Source organism: Sceloporus occidentalis, unplaced genomic scaffold, assembly GCF_023333645.1.
Source record: "Sceloporus occidentalis isolate IW3139 unplaced genomic scaffold, rSceOcc1.0.p SCAF_1, whole genome shotgun sequence".
Classification (NCBI taxonomy): domain Eukaryota; kingdom Metazoa; phylum Chordata; class Lepidosauria; order Squamata; family Phrynosomatidae; genus Sceloporus; species Sceloporus occidentalis.
In genome coordinates this window covers 136,262,357-136,282,617 of record NW_028316981.1, presented here as the reverse complement: position 1 = coordinate 136,282,617, position 20,261 = coordinate 136,262,357, and the positions used below count along the sequence as shown (strand labels likewise).

General features: G+C 39.2%; 1 protein-coding gene across 11 annotated transcripts in view; it reads right to left on the bottom strand.

Annotated features, from left to right (window-relative positions):
• Positions 1–20,261, bottom strand: part of CCDC57 (coiled-coil domain containing 57) — a 115,515-nt gene that overhangs the window by 53,717 nt on the left and 41,537 nt on the right. For all 11 annotated transcript variants that reach the window (XM_089537839.1, XM_089537832.1, XM_089537849.1 and 8 more), the window contains 3 exons: positions 12,562–12,720; positions 2,428–2,590; positions 553–687 (listed from right to left, as the gene is read on the bottom strand). In XM_089537839.1, coding sequence (XP_089393965.1) covers positions 553–687; positions 2,428–2,590; positions 12,562–12,720 — 457 coding nt within the window. The remainder of the gene's footprint in view (positions 1–552; positions 688–2,427; positions 2,591–12,561; positions 12,721–20,261) is intronic.

The following is a 20,261-nucleotide window of genomic DNA, read 5'->3' as shown; positions in this document are numbered from 1 at the left end:
CCTCAGAGAGCAGAAGTCCTGTTCCCAGAGAGTGGAACTTCCGGCCTTGAGGTCCCCCCTGCCCGGAAGTCACCTGGTGCTGGATGGCCTTTTAGTTTGAACACTTGGTCCCTAAAAGGTTCACCATCACTGCTCTAACCCCTCCAACATTAACAGGGCAACCTTGTGCAATGGACTACCAACTGCAAGGTTTTATTACATGTACACATGATATTATGTATTATGTATTCAGAGGAAAGAACTGGCAAAACCACCTCTGTGTATTCCTTGCCTAAGAAAACACTATATAATTCATGTGTTTTCAAGTGACTTGAAGGCACATATACACAAATGTGGTGAAAACCATGCCAAATCAATACTGCATAGTGCCTACACATCAAGTAAATATATATATATATATGCACAACTGCCCATACAATACACATTGCAAACTGCATGCCATCTCTATGGAAATAATTTTATCATACCCACAGTGATTTCTACACAAAAAATATCCCAGAAAAATCATTAAGATTAGCTCAACTCAAGAAATGGGCATCACATAATGTTAACCTGTTTTTCTCCTTTTGGCAAGTGACCATATTTTTGAAGTTCTTGAATGGCTTGGTCTCTCTCAAAGGTTACAGCAGCCAGGGTCATTTCCAGTTCATGTAATTTCTGTTCCTTCTCTTGTAGTCCAGCAGTAACCTACAAACCAATATTATTGCAATTTAAGAAGACTTTCTTTGAAGAGAAAATTATCTTGATATCTAGTATTATTGACAATATCTCCTGCCCTCAGCCAATAATCATAACTATTGATGTGGCTTCCTTAAAAAGATGGAAGACACTGTGTTACAGTCATCCTTCCTTATCCAGAAATTCCTTATCTATAGATCCAACCATCCATGGCTTGAAAATATTCAGAAAAATATATAAATTCCATAAATTCCTTGATTTAGCTTGATTTTGATTTTTTGATATAAAGGACACCATTTTACTATGCCACTATATTTAACGGGACTTGAGTATCCACAGATTCTGGTATCCATGGGAGGGTCCTGCAACCAAACCACAGCAGATACCAAGGGCCCACTGTATATCAAGTTTTTTTTTCATATATCTATGATAGCTATTCATCCTCATGACTAATTTTTATTGAAGGGACTGTCAGTACCCGGGATACATAAAGAACTTCAGAACCCAGGCACACTTCACTCTTCTTCTGTAGTACTGATGCATTAGCTGCTGGTGCACCAGGCAGGGGCCGGGGAGAATGCTTCATGCTCCATTATACATAAGACAGACCCCACAGATTCCCTTGGATGTAGGGAAAATACACCAGTTTCCCACAAGGTGTTATGTCATCAGCATGTTCTCAGGTCATCATGAGATAATTGTAGGAAGGAAACAAGCTGTCAGTGGCTGCTGCTTCCTATATTACAATATATCTACAAGAGGCAGACTACACTGCAACATTTTAATTAACACCCAGGTTGTCAGATTCTTGTCTACCTCTTCCTTGCTACTTGTTACAATCCAATAAAGTTGCAACCTGTCTTTTATTCAACTGGTGTTTGATTGAAATTCTATTCTCTTTTGCAGATGCAAAGAATCTTTCCAACTAGTCCTATATTAGGATCTGCTGATGCTATTTACACTAATTAAAATCAAATAAATTCAGTGTATTCTGTGTCAGCACAGACTGAATATGTTACAGAAAAAGTGCGCTAAGAATGTCCTAACCACCTGAAAAAGGTGGAACAAGTATTTGTTAGAAGCAGTGGCATCACTAGGCGGGTGTGGGGGTGCAGACCTCACCAGGTGACAACCTAAAGAGGGCGACACTACTGCTCCTCAGACATCTGCATTTTGGCAGAATAGGGCTGTGGCATTCAAATGTATTTCTTTAAAATGCTGAAGAGATGGTGTGAGTGGGGTGAGGTTCAGTGGGAGGAGAAAGGAGAACCCTGGGTTTATTTTTAAATAAAATTTCAAATTTTAATTTTTAATTTTCATTTTTTTTAATTTAAAATAACATTTTAATTTTTTTCTTTAAAAACAGCACATTTTACCAAATTTTCACTTTAACCACATGAATGTAAACACATTTATTCTATGCATATGATATTATAATTTAAAGGTATACATTTAATTTTGCTAGTTGTTTATGTTACAACTGTTACCGTTACATTCAGTGATATATGGGAATTACGATTTATAAGTAAATTAGTACCTAAAATATTCTTAAGGATTCTGTATGGAGTGGTATAGGAGGAGGTCAGTGGGGGGAATGACACTATGAGTTATCACACCAGGTGACGCCAACCCTAGGGATGCCACTGGTTAGAAGCAAATAAGAATGATTAATCCAACATCACAAGATCACAAAAGATTATATTGCTAATACTCTGTGCTAAGCTACTTGAAATGTGATGCAGTTCTAACCTGGTCCCTAGCTGTTGACAGACTCTGTATCAGAGCCTCTGATTTCTGATACTGATTCCTTTCGGCATCCTCACACCGCCGCTGCCAGTCCAGCTCAATTTGCACTTTAGCTCTTTCTAGAATCTCTTCTCTTTCTGCTGCCACTGAAAGCTGCTGCTTATACCTGAAACAGGGAGAAACACATGTATTTTTCAGACTGCTAATTTAGGAGGGAAAGAAATTCATTCCATTAATGCAACTATTAATGTAACAAAATGATGCATTAAAAATCCTTTACAACTGAAGTGTAGTACATAGAATGCAGAGCGCTCCAGCCCACCAGTAATTAGATGGTTCAGTGTACGAGATACCACATTAATTTTGAATACAGACACAGAAAAGATCTAATGGTAATCCACCTACCTAGATAGCTGAGAGAGAATGTTTAGGCAAATTAAGAATTTCCTTACCCTAGGATACATTTCTTTCAACAGAACAGATTTTATTTGGGGGTGGGTGGGTGAGAAGTTTGATAGTTTTTATTAATTGTGAGAAACTTTGTGAAACTTTTGTAGTTTCAAAACAGACCAATGATATCAGAATACAAGACAAGACTTTCATAGACTGAAAATATGGAAAAGTAGAAAAAATATTTTTTCAGCAGAAGTCATTAGCTATTAGCCATCATTGCAGATGGTGGTTGAACCAAGATTGTTTTGGCCACATGGAGCAATCAGGATGCACCTTGCTTGATCATGATGAAGTGTCACAATGACTCTGAGAGGGAATGGAAGGAAGGTGTACAGCTCAGGACTGTGCCAGCTGAAAAGGAAGTTATCACCTTGTGATCTGCCCTGACTTATCCTTGAGCAAAAGTCTTGACACTAAGCATTGTGAACCGAGGCAAAAAGGCCAAGTTCAGGCAGACCCCAACTCTGGAAGATGGGCCTCAGAACCTCAGGATGGAGCATCCAATTGTGGCTGGAATGCAATGCCTGGCTGAGGGCATCCACAAGTACATTCTCTCTGGGAAGATGAAAAGCCAAGATCGAGATGCTCTTCTGTATGAACCAATCTTAAATCTGAAGAGTGAGGTGAAGGAGGATGTGGGACAAGTGCAACCTTGCTTGTTCAAATAATACATGACCATGGTGTTGTTGGCCAATACCTGCACTACCTTTCCTGCTAGCAAAGTTTTGAACACAGAAACTTCTGAATAGTCTTCGGTACCATGAGTCCCTTTCTCAGAAAGTCTTAAAGTGGATCAAAGGATTTGATGATGATGTAAGACTGGAAGGGGCACATCTGAAGACAGGCATTCAGTGTCACTGAAGTAGTTGATGCCATATGCCTCAGAGTGACTTGATCTTGTTGGGCCCAAAAGCGTTGGTACTGAAGACGTCCTTTCACAGTCTTGCAGAGGTTGCTGAAGCAGCTTGAGCCATAGAATCCACGATTACTCTGATGTAATGAATCCGATGCATCGAATGCAGATTGGACTTGTCCTTGTTCAGACAGTCCTAGATTGTCCACCAACCAGTCATCAAAGTACAGCATGGCTCTCACTGCCAAAGAAAGGCAACTACCACAGCCATAACCTTTGTAAAGACTCAAGGTGCAGTGCTGAGACTGAATGGTAGGACTCAGAACCTCTATGCATCCCTCCCACAGCAAAGTACAGTTGGCCCTTCTTATACACGGATTTTTTAATACACAGATTCAAGCATCCACGGTTTGAAAATGTTCAAAAAAAGTATAAAATCACATTATTATTATTATTATTATTATTATTAATTTCAAATATCAAACCTTGATTTTCGATTTTTTATAAGGGACACCATTTTGCTATGTCATTATATTTAATGGGACTTGAGCATCCATGGGTTTTGTTATCCATGGGAGATCTTGGAACTAAACCCCAGTGTACAACAAGGGTCCACTGTAGAAGAAGCATGTGTGATGCAGATTAATTAGAATGTGAAAGTATACATCCTTTTAGTCCAGTGTGGCATGCCATTTGCCTCCTTGCATGAGAGGAAGGATAGGTGACAGTGTCACCATCCTGAAACATTTTGGCTCAATGTAAAAATTCACACTTCTCAAGTTCAGAATCTGTCTCCTTCTTGGTGAGAATGCAGTACCTGAAGAAAAACCCAATAGGTATTTCAGATGGAGGGATGGTCTTGACAGCTCCCTTTTGAAATCAAGTGTCTACTTCTTGAAGCAGCACTGGCAAAGGAGCAGTAAACTGGAACACCCCCAAAGGAGGAAGGGATTCAAATTTAATGGTCTCCTCATGATGTTGAGCACCCATGAATCTGTGGTGATGGAGTTCCACACTCGATGGAAATGCTGAAGCTGATTGTGAAATGGAGGAGAAGATGTTGTTAGATCAGTGGCTAAAGGCTCCAGAACGTTCAGGATGGAGAGTGGTGGAATAGAAGGCGTTGGTGGTACAGATGGAGGAGTGGCAGCCAAAGTGTCATCAAACAGGAAGTCAAAGATGGTGCTTAGAACCATCAGAAGACTTCTTCAACTGTCCAAACTTAAACCTCTCATCTGAAGTCAAAGTCTTCTGTGTCAAGGATGCAGTAAGATGATAACTATGCTGAAACTCGGACCTTGATGGAGTGTAAAATCATCTTGAAGACTCCATTTACTTGTAACTGCCATACCTGGAGGGAGGTTGTACCAAGAGGTTGAACCTGAACTTCCTCACTGTCAAATGCGTTTTGTGGGTGTGCTCTAACCTGTAGTCAGTCTCAGGCTGGCATCATCAAAGGTAAGGTATTCAATGACAGCATGGGCTTGGTCCAACAAGCCAGAGGACCAAAGCCATGCATGTCAACAGAGAGCAATGGCATCAGACATAGCCTTTCCCCTGCAATCAGCAATGTGCTTAGAGGTTATAATTTGATGACCTGCCAGCTTCTGAATGTAGGAGAGAAGTCACTCTATGATCATCATCACTAAGCTGGACCAAGAATGGAGTCATCTCCCAGATGAGATGGTTGTAAGCACCCATACACGCCAGAGAGTTTGAAATCTTAGAGATAAGAGGAGTTGAGGAGTAGAACAATCTCCCCATGATATCGAGCTTCTTGTCCTCTTTATTCACTGGAGTGAAGTGAAGGTGGCGTGAAGCCTTGGACTGGGCTGCATCAACAGTTATAGAGTTTGGTTTCAGATGCTGACCCAGATGAGCAATGATGGAACCATACTTTCTAGAGACCGCACATATTGCCAACATAACAATGCAAATGAGCTTTCCATCTTATGTTTTTGAATCAAAGGAAACACAGACTAGGTTAAGAGTTGTTCCAGGAGATCTGACTTAAAATAGTTTTTATAGCTTTGGTGGATTTTTTAAATAGCTCAGATGAAGAATTTGATATAGGCAAATATATAGGCAAAACTCTCCTTGTGAACAGAAGAAACAACTTCCAAGAGATAAAAATGTCAGAGGGAAAATATTGAAAGCACAGTTTAAGAAAAGGCTTAAAGTAAAAGGGAATGAAATAATTAGGTTTAAAGAAATTCCTGAAAGAATACTGAAAAAAATGTATATGGTATAAATTATTGATGGAGGTGCTCAGAAAACAAGATATAACCTTTCACTGGATAGGCCCAGAAGGTTTGATAACCACTTAGGCAGATAAAAAATATACTGTGGATAATACTTTCACCATTTGAAGCCAGAGAGAAGATGATCTGACCATGTTTCTGAACCATCTGAACAACATCAACTCGAACATCCAATTCATGATGGAAAGAAAAAAGGAAGGAACATTGCCATTCTTGGATGTCCTGGTCATCCGCAAACCAAACCAATGTTTAGGCCACACAGTATACAGAAAACCTACACACACAGACAGATACCTGCACAAGAACTCCAACCATCACCCAAGACAAAAAAAAAAGCACAATAAATTCATTGGTAGACCTGCCAAAAAGGATCTGTGAACCCCACTTCCTGGAAGATGAATTGAAGCACCTAGACTGGGCTCTACAGGCTAATGGTTACTCCAGCTCAGACATCAGAAGGCCTGCCAGGCCCAGAAAAACCCATAGGAGTGAAGACAAACAACCACCCAAAGGGAAGGTATTTTTACCATAGATCAAAGGAGTCACAGACAGAATATAGAAACTGGGGATGAAACACAACCTCCAAATGGTCTACAAACCGACCAAGAAAATTCAGCAAATGCTGCATTCCGCGAAGGACAGCAGAGACCCTCTCATGGCCGCAGGAGTTTACCACATACCATGCAGCTGTGGACAAGGCTACATAGGGACCACCAGCAGTGTTCAAACATGAATCAAGGAACACGAGAGACATGGCAGACTGAGCCAGCCAGAAAAATCAGCAGTAGCAGAATATGTTATAAACCATCCTGGGCATAAAATGCTATTTGAAAATACTAATGACAAATGTTGGAAATGCAGGACGGAGAGAGGGTCATATTATCACATGTGGTGGGGATGTTCCAAAATCAAAAACTTTTGGGGAAAAATCCATTATATCATACAAAGAATGTTCAATATAAAATTCCCCATGGCACCAGAATTGTATTTATTAAATATGACTAGCTTTATGGGAAATACAATAGGAAAAAAGTATTGGAAAATTACTCTTCTTTACTTTGTAACAGCTGCTAGAATAATATAAGCCAAAAGTTGGAAAAATTAAAAAGTACCAAATATAGAAGAATGGATACAAAAAATAATGGATCTGAGAGAAATGGACAGATTGACTATGATATTAAATGATAAAAAGGAAGAGGATAAGAATTGGAAGAGATTAGACGTTTTTCTGAAAGATTACCGGAAATTACATGGTTAAACTAAGGGCATAATATTAATATGGTATGCAATGTGTATGGATACTATGAAGAGTAATAAAAATATTTAAGGACAGTTAAAAACTCATTATTTAAAGCAAATAAAAGTGGAAAGTTTAGCGGAAGGAGAGGAAGAGGAGGAGGAGGAGGAAGAAGAAGATGAAGGGAAAGAAGGAAGGAAAAAAGGAAGGAAAAAAGGAAGAATGATAGGGAGGGAGGGAGAACTAAAGAAAGGAAGGAAGAGGAAGGAAGGAAGGAAGGAAGGAAGGAAGGAAGGAAGGAAGGAAGGAAGGAGAATAAGGAAGGAAGGAAGGAAGGAAGGAAGGAAGGAAGGAAGGAAAAAGGAAGGAAGGCTCTAAAAGGAAATATAAAAGAAAGAAAAGGTAACTTCTGACTTTCCTTTCAGCAGCTATATTCATATACAATATAGTAAAATATACATACAGAATCATCATCATCATCAACATCATCATCATCATCTTTTATCAACTACAGGTTGAGTCTCCCTTATCCAAAATGCTGAGAACTAGATGTATTTTGGATTTTGGAGTTTTTCAGAGTTTGGTATATTTATATATGTATAACAGGATATCATGGAGATGTGATCCAACTCCAACTATTAAATCGATTTATGTTTCATATGCATCCCATAGACATAGGCTGAAGGTAATTTAATACACAATATTTTTAAAATAATTTTGTGCTTCCATACACTGAGCTGTCAGCAAAATCCTGAGACCACACTAATAATTCAGTAATTTATCTAAACCTTCAGGATTCCCAAGTTTCCTTTAGTTGAGGTCAAACCAGATGCTCTCATGGTCAGTTTTGGATTTTGGAATAATTCAGATTTCAGAAGTCCAGATAAAGGAGACTCGGACTCTACTATATACATTTCTTCTGATAATGAACTCATGTTTTCAAAAACAGTCATTTCTGGATTTTTGCAACAAAAAAAGGAGGGTCTGTGATGCAAAAAAGGAAGAAACTTCCTTCCAGCTTTGTTTTTTCTCTTTTTAAAAATAAAAATAAAATAAAATACAGTTAGCTGGCCCCTTTTCAGCATGTCAATGGGGATGCTTTGATTGAGAGTTCCTGCATGGCAGGAGGTTGGACTGGATGACCCTTGTTTTTTCTTCCAACTCTGTTATTTTATGATTTAAGGAATCAATCTAAGTGGGTCGCCAATGAAAGGTCAGCTGCAAAGGTCTGGGCCACTCTGCCCTCCTGCCTTGTAAGCAAAGTCCATTGGCAGACCTCTGGGTTTTAGTCTGCAAGGAGTTTTTATTTTCTTTATTTTTGCCTTTTTAAAGGATTTTCCCCTAAATTCTGCCAGATAATGAATCAGAGCTGTTGAGTCCTATGGCCCTGCTCTAGGCAATGCTAGACTACAGGTCCCATCATCCAGCAGCATCACAGACTGCTAGGAACTGCAGTCTAATAAGGTTGCACACTGCAGAAATTCAGTTTGACACCACTTTAATGCTATGGAAAATCCTGGGATTTGAAGTGTGTTGTGGTCCTGGCTGCCTATTGGTTTCTGGGCCCAGTACAAGGTGTTGGTTATTACCTTTAAAGCCCTAAATGGCTTGGGTCCAAGCTATCTCAGAGACCGCCTCTTCCCATACAATCCTCCCCACGCTCTCCGGTCCTCTGGGAGGAACTTGTTGCAGCCTCAAAAACCGAGGCTTGCGGGGACCTCCCAGAGGGCTTTTTCTGCTGTCGCCCCCAGGCTCTGGAACGACCTGCCGGACAAGATCCGTCAATTAACATCTTTGGACAGCTTCAAAAAGGCTGTCGAGACGGATCTCTTCAGGCAGGCCTTCCCAGACTGAAATATCCCGGCCTCAGGATCTCAGGCTCTCACCCCTCCTCAGTAATGTCTCCAAAGCCCCCTTTTCTTTTCTTTGGAACTGAAGTTGCAGTGGTTTATCGGTTGGTATTATTTTGTTTAATTTATTGTTGTTCTAACTAGTTATTGTGGTTTTAATTTAGATATGCAGTTTAATAACTTTTTAAGGGGGGGGGGGGGGAAATATATTGTTTTTATGCCGTATGTTATTTCAATGTTGTAAACCACCCGGATTGTTTCGCCACAGGGCGGTATATAAATAAAATATTATTATTATTATTATTATTATTATTATTATTATTATTATGCACCAGAGCTCTCTGACAAAGAAGGCTAAATGTCTCACAAAACTACAATCCCCCGATATTATTATTATTATTATTATTATTATTATTATTATTATTATCATCTTATATCCTGCCTTTCTCCCAATATACCGACTCAAGGTGGTGATTTTCCATAGCATTAATCTAAACTAGTGTCTTTCTACAATGTAGATGGACACCCCCATTACATAATTATAACACTCTGATCCTACTGTGATTTTAAGTGTTTGTAAAGTTATACAGTTTTAAAGTTATAAAGTCTTATAATGCAAGCCATGCACTGATGGACTATTGCACTATAACTTTTTCTTGATTGATTTTATATCCTGCCTTTCTCTCAGAATAGGATTCTCTTAAAGTGGTTTGTTTTTCATAGAAAGAAAGGAACATATTATTGTAATGTGTCTTAGAATTAAAAGTTATTATATAGATAGATAGATAGATAGAGAGAGAGAGAGAGAGGAGGAGGGTCTTGGAATTAAAAATTGTGTGTGTGTGTGTGTGTGTGTGTGTGTCTTGGAATTAAAAATCCCTCTTGGAAGTGGGAATGAAATATTGTGTGGATGCAGCCTGGGTTCTTAGCTCAGCTCAGAAGTTGGAATGCAGTTCAGTGCAGAGCTGGGGAGTTCCCAGAATCCCCGAGCCAGCTCTGGCAGGGGGATTCTGGGAGCTGTAGTCCCCCAAACCCCATAATTGTTCCAAGCTCTGGTTTGGCATTTGGAGAGCGAGAGTGGGTGGGTGGGAGTGAGAAAGACTCTTTTCCACTGGCAAACCCCTGTGTTTCCTGCAGCTTCTTTTGAGTTGAACCAAAAGAGCTTTAAATCTGTCACCAGTGGCTTATAAATTATCCATAAATGCACCATTAAAGGCAAAGAGATCTATATGGGCCAGGAGGATGACACTGTGAGCTGCTTTAAAACACCTTTGTGCGTTGTGTATGTTGTGCTTTGTGTGTGCAATGAGTACAGATTACAAAGCCTGGGTATCAAACACCCTCCTATCTCCCAAATACTCATCCTTGGGTAGCTCCTTTTTTTGTCCTCATCCTTAGGCCTTGCCTTCTTGTGCCTCCTCTGAGTGTCTCAGAGCATGAACAGAGTGTCTCTGAGCATGAACAGAGTGGCTGCTGCTCATTGCTTGAGCAGCTGCACTTTGATTTATCGACCTGAATTTATCTGATGTAAACATCTTCAGAGAAAGGACTCAGTTTGCACCTGCACTGAAAAAATAATCCAGTTTGACATCACTTTAACTGCCCTTGGCTCCATGCTGTGGACTGCTGGGATTTGTAGTTTGTTGTGGCACCTGGCAGAGATGGCTAAACAGCTCCTCAAATCCCAAGATTCCATAGCACGGAGCCATAATGGAAGTTAAAGTGTCATCCTGAAGTAAACACTCAACCCTCTTTCTGTGTCTTGGAGGGGAGGTCTCTTAGCCTCTCAAAATGGTGGCACTTAGTCTGGACCCCCACCTTTTCAAAATCTTGGCTACGTCCCTGCATACCTCCAAAGTGACTTGAAGCAGCTTTATTTTGGCCTGTTTGTATGGGCCCAAAGTTTGGCTACCAGTCCTGAAAAACACCAAAATCAAGACCCAACAAGTGCAAATGAAAACCATCCAGGGTCAGGGGTTTTCCCAGCAGACAATGGATCACTAATTAAATAGACAAATTGAGTTCTTGCCATTCAACTACAGTCCAGCTCACAGATTAATATACAGTGGACCCTTGTTATACGCTAGGGTTTGGTTCCAAGATCCCCTGTGTATAACAAAATCTGTGTATGCTCAAGTCCCATTAAATATAATGATGTAGTGAAATGGTGTCCCTTAAAAAATGGAAAATCAAGGTTTGATATTTGAAATTTATACTTTTTTTTGAACATTTTCAAACCATGTATGCTTGAATCCGTGTATAAGAAATCCGTGTATAAGAAGGGCCGACTGTATAAATCACTTCCTCTTAACCAAGGGTCACACAGTATATATATCCCACTCACTTCCATGCCAGCATTCTCTGAAGATGCCAGCCACAGATGATGGTGAAATGTCAGGAATAAACTCTTCCAGAACATGGACATATAGCCCAACCCCCCCCCCCCAAAAAAAAAAAACCCTATACAATAAACTCTTGGAGAGAGTGACACATTTGTTCAAAATGTTGAAGGAAGGAGCCCCATAATTTAAATAATTAAGAAGTTGTCAACAAGAAATGATAACAATAAAATATTTTAATAAAAAAACTAAAATTAATTTGAAAATAATTAAATGAAATTTAAATGGATTGAATTTGCCCCAGAAAAAGTTTTTCATAGAATCACAGAGTTGGAAGAGACCGCAAGGGCCATCCAGTCCAACCCCCTGCCATGCAGGAAATCTAGAATCATAGAATCATAGAGTTGACTAAATCAAAGCATCCCCAACAGATGGCCATCCAGCCTCTGTTTAAAGACCTCAACCCCAAAGATTAAATTACACATCTTCAAGATACTCATATAAGAAAAGGAGCACTACAACATTTGCATTAGGTCCCATTTTCACGTTAGATGGGGAGACTGGGGGGCTTCTGGGATGGATCACCTGCTGGAAAGGTAAGGAGTGCGGGGGTGGGAGACTGTCTGAACAGCCTGGTTTTGCCATGGAGTTTCTTAGAAACTCCATGGACACCCAGGGCTATTTTACCCTGGGCTCTTTACCCCAGGGTCAGATTAGATCCTCCAGATCCATGTCTGCACAGGCAGGATCAGGCCTCATCCTGACATGGGGTTTTTGGACTGTGTCATCTAAACTAGAAGACGTGAGTCCAGGGGGAACCCAGGCCATTTGGCCTCTCTAGACAACCCCTATGTAATAATCTGTGGCTATTACTATAGTAATTTTAGTAGGATTATTTAGTTGGATCTGTAATGGTAGAATAATTTTTTCTTCTATTTAAAATTTTCTCTTCATTACAGAGTGGACTGGGGGTCGCGGAACCTCACTGTGTATCAGTTACATGTCCCCCCTCACTTTTCTCCTTCTTTACTTTTCTTCTTCACATTTTCTTCTTTCTTTATCTTTTATTTGATTTGATTTTGATTGTAAATTAGACTGTTTGTACTTAAAACTAATAAAAATTAATCTAAAAAAACACATTCACCTTTCAATATCTTGAAGTAGGGTAGTCAGTTGTGCTCTCAGCTTTATTTCTTCCTCTTGCAGTGCTTGAATCTGAAGATCTTTTGTAACTGTCTCTCTGGACATCTGAGCTACTTGAGAATCAGCACTTGTTTTCATTGCCTCCAGTTCTTGTTCAAGTCTATAAAAATATACAGAACACAAGCCTGATCACACTAATAGCTTTTTCCGTTTCAAGCAAAATAAACAGAGGAAGAGAGAGAGAGAGAGAGAGAGAGAGAGAGAGAGCACAACAATATCAATATCAGTGGATTTCGATACACTGAAACATCAAATAACCTAAGCAATGGATTTCTATATGATACAAATACAAACAAGAAGGCAGCTGGAGCTCTGTTACTAGGAATATTTTGAAGAAAACAACTATAATATTATCTACTGGTAGCATATTTTCTAGCCAAAATTTAGTTTGTATAGCTTACGAGGTGATGGTCCTAACCTCTGGTTAAGGGAATCTACATTTGTAAATGTATTTCATTCATTTAAATTGGCTTGTACCTAGCTGCCAAGGCTAGATGAAGAAGAAAATGATGAAGAAATGTTATCCTTAGAACAGTCAGTAAAACACACCTGCCCCACACTCTCAAGTAACAACTGGGAAGAATCTATTAGAACATTAACCAAACAGATTTGTAATGACTTCCCAAAGAGCTTTCACTGCAGCTGCTCCGAAATTATGGAATAGTCTCCCGGAAGAGATCTGTTTTATTGCCTCCTTGGAAGCCTTCAAGAGGGCACTTAAGATGGATCTCTTCCAGTGATCTTACCCACCTGACCTTGTGTAAGAAATACTGTTCCACTTTCTGATCACTATGTATAATTGTATTGCATTGCTGTATGACAATGAGTTAGTTTTAATGTAATTATTTTTATTGTATTTTATTGATGTGTTCTTGCATGTATTTTATGGGTTGTAATCCCGCCTCAATCCATTTGGAAGAGGCGGGAAAATATAAATTTATTATTATTATTATTATTATTATTATTATTATTATTATTATTTCCTCTGCCCAAGCATAATCTCCATTATGTGACCAAATGGGCATCTCAAAATGTAATTTGCCCAGATCAAGGAGATTCAGTAGGCTGTCTCTAGAGGTTCTAGCATACTTATTTAAACAGATCATAGGCAAATCTAATAATCCAGACAAATCTAATAATCATTTTGATGTCAAATAAAATGGAAAATCATTTAGCAAACAATATGAATCTCATCTTATCTTATGCCAGATAATCTTTTTGAGGAGTAGCAGAATTAAAAGTCTTCCTCTGTTTAGTTCCACTCATCACTAACTTCTCAAAAATATAGCTGGTTTTCTGACTCTTCCATAATTTATGTCTATACACAATGTATGTGTATAATACTAAAAAAAATCTGCATTTCTGTCCATCACAACCAAAACAAATCAGGACACTGATGCTTCAAAATTTGACAAGAGTATTGTGGTTATCATCTAAGTTATAGTGTTGAGTTTCAAGTCAAAATTTCCTATGGGAACTTTGTTAAAAGTAAAAAATAATGTCACTCAAAACTCATCAAGAAATAATGGTAAACACCTCAACATGTGACAGAACTTTAAATCAAGTTGCAGTGCCCAGCTTCAAGTTGAAAAATCAAAATTTTAAACAGGTGACTTCTAGGAAGAAAAAAAGGTAGCCTGCCATACTCATGAAATAATGATAAACACCTCAGGTTCTGACAATGTTTTGACTATTGTCAAAGTTCCAAAGTACCCACTTTCAAGTTGAAATTCCAGAGAGGAACACTGTACAAGCAAAAATGGGGACCTTCTATAATTCATTGAGAATCTGTGAATATACTGTATCTCAATTTGGCTGTTTCTCTTTCTAGTCTTCCTTTGAATCTTGTTTTTGTTTGAGAGCCACAATTTTCAAATCTCATTTTGTATATCCAGGAAAACTGAAATGCTCTTCAACTGGTTTCTGTGGAAATGGGTGCTGCCATTTCTAATGTCTATTTATCCTCTTGCACAGAGACTGTCCCATTTGTCCACTGCAGATTGTGGAGGGGCATAGCTGACATAGGATGACAGATATCACATTGGAGGAGGAGCAAGCAAATACATCTTTGATATAGCTGGTGATTTTATTAGCACCTGTAATGTTTATTTCAGAGTACATGCAGCCAGAGTTGGCATCTGGGTTTGTGGCAGTGTTTTGTCCCTTTATTACCACACATAGCAACTCTCTGAAGATACATGGCCAAAATCGCAAATTGCATATTTCTGTATCCTATAACATTTTATCCCACTCCCATAATTGTACTTAAAAACCTGTGACTTTATTATTTATTTATTTATTTATTTATTTATTTACAGTATTTATACCCCACCCTTCAGCCCTAAAGACTCTCAGAGCAGCTTACAATTATTATTTTAATTAGATGGTTCCCTGCCCTCCGGCTTACAATCTAAATCACTCTATCAGTTCATCTGAAGGAATAGATTGATAGCCACACAAGAGCTCATGCTAAAATATAAATCAGTCAGGGTTCAAGGAGCAGAATTTCTGCCCTCAATGCAGTAGCCCCTGCAGCTACCTGAAAATGTAGTTTCACAGTCACTAAAATAAAAGTATTTTTTAAATTAGACAAAAACATAGATAATGCATTTGTCAGTGGCAACAGGCAGGTACTCGACTCCCTGGCACCAAAGATCAATAAGCAGTGATGGATATCTGTGTCATCCTTATGAGTACCCTCTGTACTAAGGGAATCCCCGTGGGTTTCTGGATGTGCTCTCCTAATGAAGAATTTTCATCTCAAATTTTAATTGACTCACTAGCAAATAGTGTTGGACTAACCATTATGCAAATCAAGTATTTTCCTTACTAGACAGCTGATGCCTTCCATCTTCATGTCGCTCCAGGAGATTTAGAATGTTCTGTTTCAAGGAACAGTATTTGGTTTCCCTCAAAACTATAATTAGTAGCACCACCACACAGGGACTGCACTCTCATGGCCCAGAAGGTACATGCAGGAGCCCTAGCTCAGACTATCAAGTCTATCACTAGCTGAGTGAGTGATTTTGGAGATGATCCTACATTATTTCAGTCTATTTTTCACCAACAATAAAACAGAAACAATGATACACACTGTTCTGCAAGCTCTAATCTGTCAGACATCATCCTCTAGCATAGTGCTGCTCAGGATGACAGTGGACTGGTGAAGGTCCCTGAACAACAGGCTGCCAGTTACTGGAGAGTTTCCAGAATAGTCCAATCTTTGACTTTATTGAATATTTATAACAGATGTTATAATTTTGGACTTTGTTGTATCTCGAGGCAAATTATTTAATAGAATACTGTACAGCTGTACTGAATAAAAAGAAAAACCTTTGTCTTCTTTGTTTAATTCTACTGTTAATTTTGTTTGCTGATTCCTTCTCTTTTTATTACATGAAATAAATGTAACTGAGTATGTTTATGAGAGCAAACACTTTACATATTGAATACATACTCTCCATTGGGTCCTAATAATGTTTCTCCCCTAGAATGGGGAACAATAGTACTGGCCTCTGAACTATGTAAATCTTATATATGGGTATACAGTAGAGATTGAGTATTCCTTATCCAGAATTCTGCAATTCAAAATGCTCCAGAATCCAAAATTGTCCACATAGGTGTCTGAGATAGTGATAACTTTGCTTTCTGATTGTTCAGTATATATAAACATTGTTTCAAGCACAAAATTATTAAAAATATATTATGTATAAAATTACCTTCTGACTAGGTATATAAGATGTACATGACACATAAATGAATTTTGTGTTTAGACTTAGGCCCCATCTCCAAGATATCTCATTATGTACAGTGGACCCTTGTTATACGTTGGGGTTTGGTTCCAAGATCCCCTGTGTATAACAAAATCCGTGTATGCTCAAGTCCCGTTAAATATAATGACATAGCAAAATGGTGTCCCTAATAAAAAATGGAACATCAAGGTAAATTTATACTTTTTTGGAACATTTTCAAACCATGTATGCTTGAATCCGTGTATAAAAAGTCCGTGTATAAGAAGGGCTGACTGTATATGCAAATATTCCAAAATCCAACACTTCAAATCCCAAGCATTTCACATAAGAGGGACTCAACCTGCAATCACTTTGAATTGATTTTTTCTTTGGCTTCCCTCATATGGTACCCACTGCAACCTGTTGGTTCTTTTATAATCTGCCTACCTTTTCAAATTAAATACAATCTTAAACTGAGATTGGCAATTTAAATAGTAAAATGATTTTAAAAGGTTAAAAACATTAAATAATTAAAAGGTAAAAGAAGACAGATTAAAACCAGTTAAAATAGTTTGACAGGATTTGAAATCATACGGATATGTATAAAATTAATTAGGCTCCGAAGGCTTTAGTAATAACAAAGCAAAATAAAGGCTTTAGTAATAACAAAGCAAAACACGTTTCTACTTGATGCTGGAATGACAACAACACTGGCACTAATCAGGCCTCCAGAGGGAGAGAATTCTGCAACTGGGGTACCCCAGCAGAGAGGGCCCTTTCCTGTGTCCTCCCATAGTGCATTGCCCTGACTGATAAGTCAAAGAGGAGGTCCCCTCAAGCATATTTAACTTACATCATACTATAGCAAAAAGTTTAGAAATTGTTTTCCTTTCTTATTAACTCTTATAAACAATAATTCTCTTTTAGAATTAGTGAAAGGATAGTAATTACAAGTATTTACTCATTCAAAATCTATAGTATAATTTGCTTGTATAGACAGATTGCAACTTAATTCCCGTGCACAATGTAAAATTTAATGTTTTCCATTTGTTATAAAGTTTATCTTGGTATCCAAGTAATCTGTCAACAATTAATATTATGACTGTTTCGGTCCATATAATACACTTACTGTTGTAGTTTCTATTTTCAATTTTATTTTTACTGCTTCTTGGATAGCAGAAACAAATATACTAAATATATAAACTAATATGCTAATGCTTAAGTAATGTAAGATGCATTAGATGGCAGCTCTCTCTTGGTATTGGTATAAATTCATAATTGTACAAAACAAAGAATCATTATACATGAATATACACCCAGACACACACAATATACTGTAAGTAAAGAGAACAGACCATGCCCAAACCAGTGCAGTCATGAAAAAGAAGAGAGGTGTGATAAAAAACATTTTCAAAAGAGTATGTTCCTTTCTTTCATAACATGATTGCCAAGAGACACAAGGCATGTGTAATAATGTCCTGAGTCCATAGTTTACAGTATCTGGCATCTTGTAAGTACTTTTAAACACACTAGAAGAGAGTGCATGAAGTGGTATACAACAGGCCTATATTTCTGCTTTTAGAGTATACCTAGGCAAAATACAATATTTTGCCCTATCAATACAACTAATACAGCAAGAATCTTGCACTCGACCAACTACATTTTTTTTATTTATTACCTGACTTTCCCCCAAGAAACTGGATACAAGACAGCTTTCAAAAATTAAAACACATAGGCACACCCATATCCACATATGTCTGTGTACAGTATACATAATATATATATACACAAAACATTGAAAATGTGCTTGAAATGTAATTAAAATGTCTTCAAAATTTAAAAAAGAACAAAAACATTCATTAAAAGACAAGAATTAAACAAGAATTAATAGAACACTCTTAAAAGTCTCTTTCTTATAAACATAATAGCTTTGATACTGCAAGTGACTCTAGCAATGATAATCTAGTGACTCTAGCAATGATAATCTAGTGAGCACAAAGAGTATCCCAATACAGAACAGATTCCCTGTTCATTGGAGGGAGCCAGCTTGCAAACTTATCTTTTGGCATATGTAGACAGGGCTTCCCTTAAGATAAAAGAGATTCCCATAGACATCATTTGATAAAAGTATGTTTAGAAGTGTAGCTTTTAGTCCTGGGGGACCTCAACATCCCCTTCGAGGCCGGCTTATTAGACCTAACAGGTGCGGCTCGGTTGTTCATGGAATCCATGATAGCCAGGGCCTGTCCCAAATGGTCTCGGGTCCAACACATTGTGCTGGTAATACGCTCAATGTAGTCTTCAGTACGGACCGAGAATATCCGTGGGTGGAAATAAATTCTATTTCCCCCTTGTCATGGACGGACCATTCTTTGGTCAAGGTAGGACTGAAAGCCACGATCCAAAAACCACTCGGGGGTGGAGGACCCATTACAATGGTCCGCCCTTAAAGGCTGATGGAACCCAAAAGGTTCCAAGAAGCCTTAGAGGGTATTATGTTTGGGAACGATGGCGACACTGTTGAAACTCTGGTTGACAATTGGAATACGAACCTCACCGGGGCAATAGACAGTATTGCTCCCGAGCGTCCTTACCAGCCCGCTCCTAATAAAAGATCCTGGTATACTAAAGATCTTCGCCAGATGAAGTGGGCTGCGCAACGACTAGAGCGCCACTGGCGGAAACATCAGAACATATCTGACAAGACACTCCATGAGAGCTTGTTACGCTCCTACGGAGTGGCAATCGATGCAGCTAAGAACTCGTTCTGTGCTGCACGGATTGCATTAGTAGAGTCTCATCCAGCAGAGCTGTTCAGGGTGGTTAGGGAATTAACCCAACCCCTGACCACCCTGAACACTTTATTAGAGCCATCGAGAGCCTGTTGTGACACTTTTAACGACTTCTTTGCTGATAAAATCTCTCAGATAAGGGCTGATCTTGATGCTGGTCTTTTGACAGAACCTATAACAGAGGCATCCAGTGACTCTGGAAACAAGGTTATTCTGGATAGTTTTGAGTTTGTGAATACCGAGGATGTGGACAAGCTCCTTGGCTGTGTGAAAAGGACAACATGCCCTCTCGACCCTTGTCCTTCTTGGTTGACCGTTCAGGGAGAAGATGCCATAAAAACCGCATTACATCTTATAATAAATGGATCTCTTCGGGAAGGTATATTTCCATCGGCCTTAAAACAGGCAATAGTAAGACCTCTTCTGAAGAAACCCTCCCTTGATCCCCTGTTAATGTGTAATTATAGACCGGTCTCCTTATTACCATTCTTGGGCAAGGTGATCGAGAGGGCGGTCACCTTTCAACTCCAAGCAGTCTTGGATGAAACCGATTATCTGGACCCATTTCAAACTGGCTTCAGGGCGGGCCACGGAGTTGAGACTGCCATGGTCGCCTTAGTCGATGATCTTCGTCTGGGCATCGACAGGGGAAGTGTGACCCTGTTGGTGCTCTTGGAATCTCAGCGGCCTTCGATACCATCGACCATGGTATCCTTCTGGAACGCCTGGGAGAGTTGGGTATTGGGGGCACTGCACTCCAGTGGTTCCGATCCTACCTCTCGGGAAGATTCCAGATGGTGAGGCTGGGAGACAGTTGCTCTCGTAAAAGAGAGCTGACATCTGGTGTCCCTCAGGGCGCCATTCTGTCCCCCATGCTGTGATATGGCTTTTATGAACCACGGCCACTCCTCCCCCTTGCCCACTTTCCCTAACCTGCTCCTTCAGCGCATACCCGGCTGGGAGAGCTTTGGCCCAGGTCACACAGCTATCCTCCCCCAGCCAGCTTTCCGTGATACATGCCAGGTCGGCGTCCTGATCATCTAATAGATCATATATGATGTGAAATTTGTTTTTCACTGACCTGGCATTACATAGGAGCAAGGTCAGGATCTGTGGTA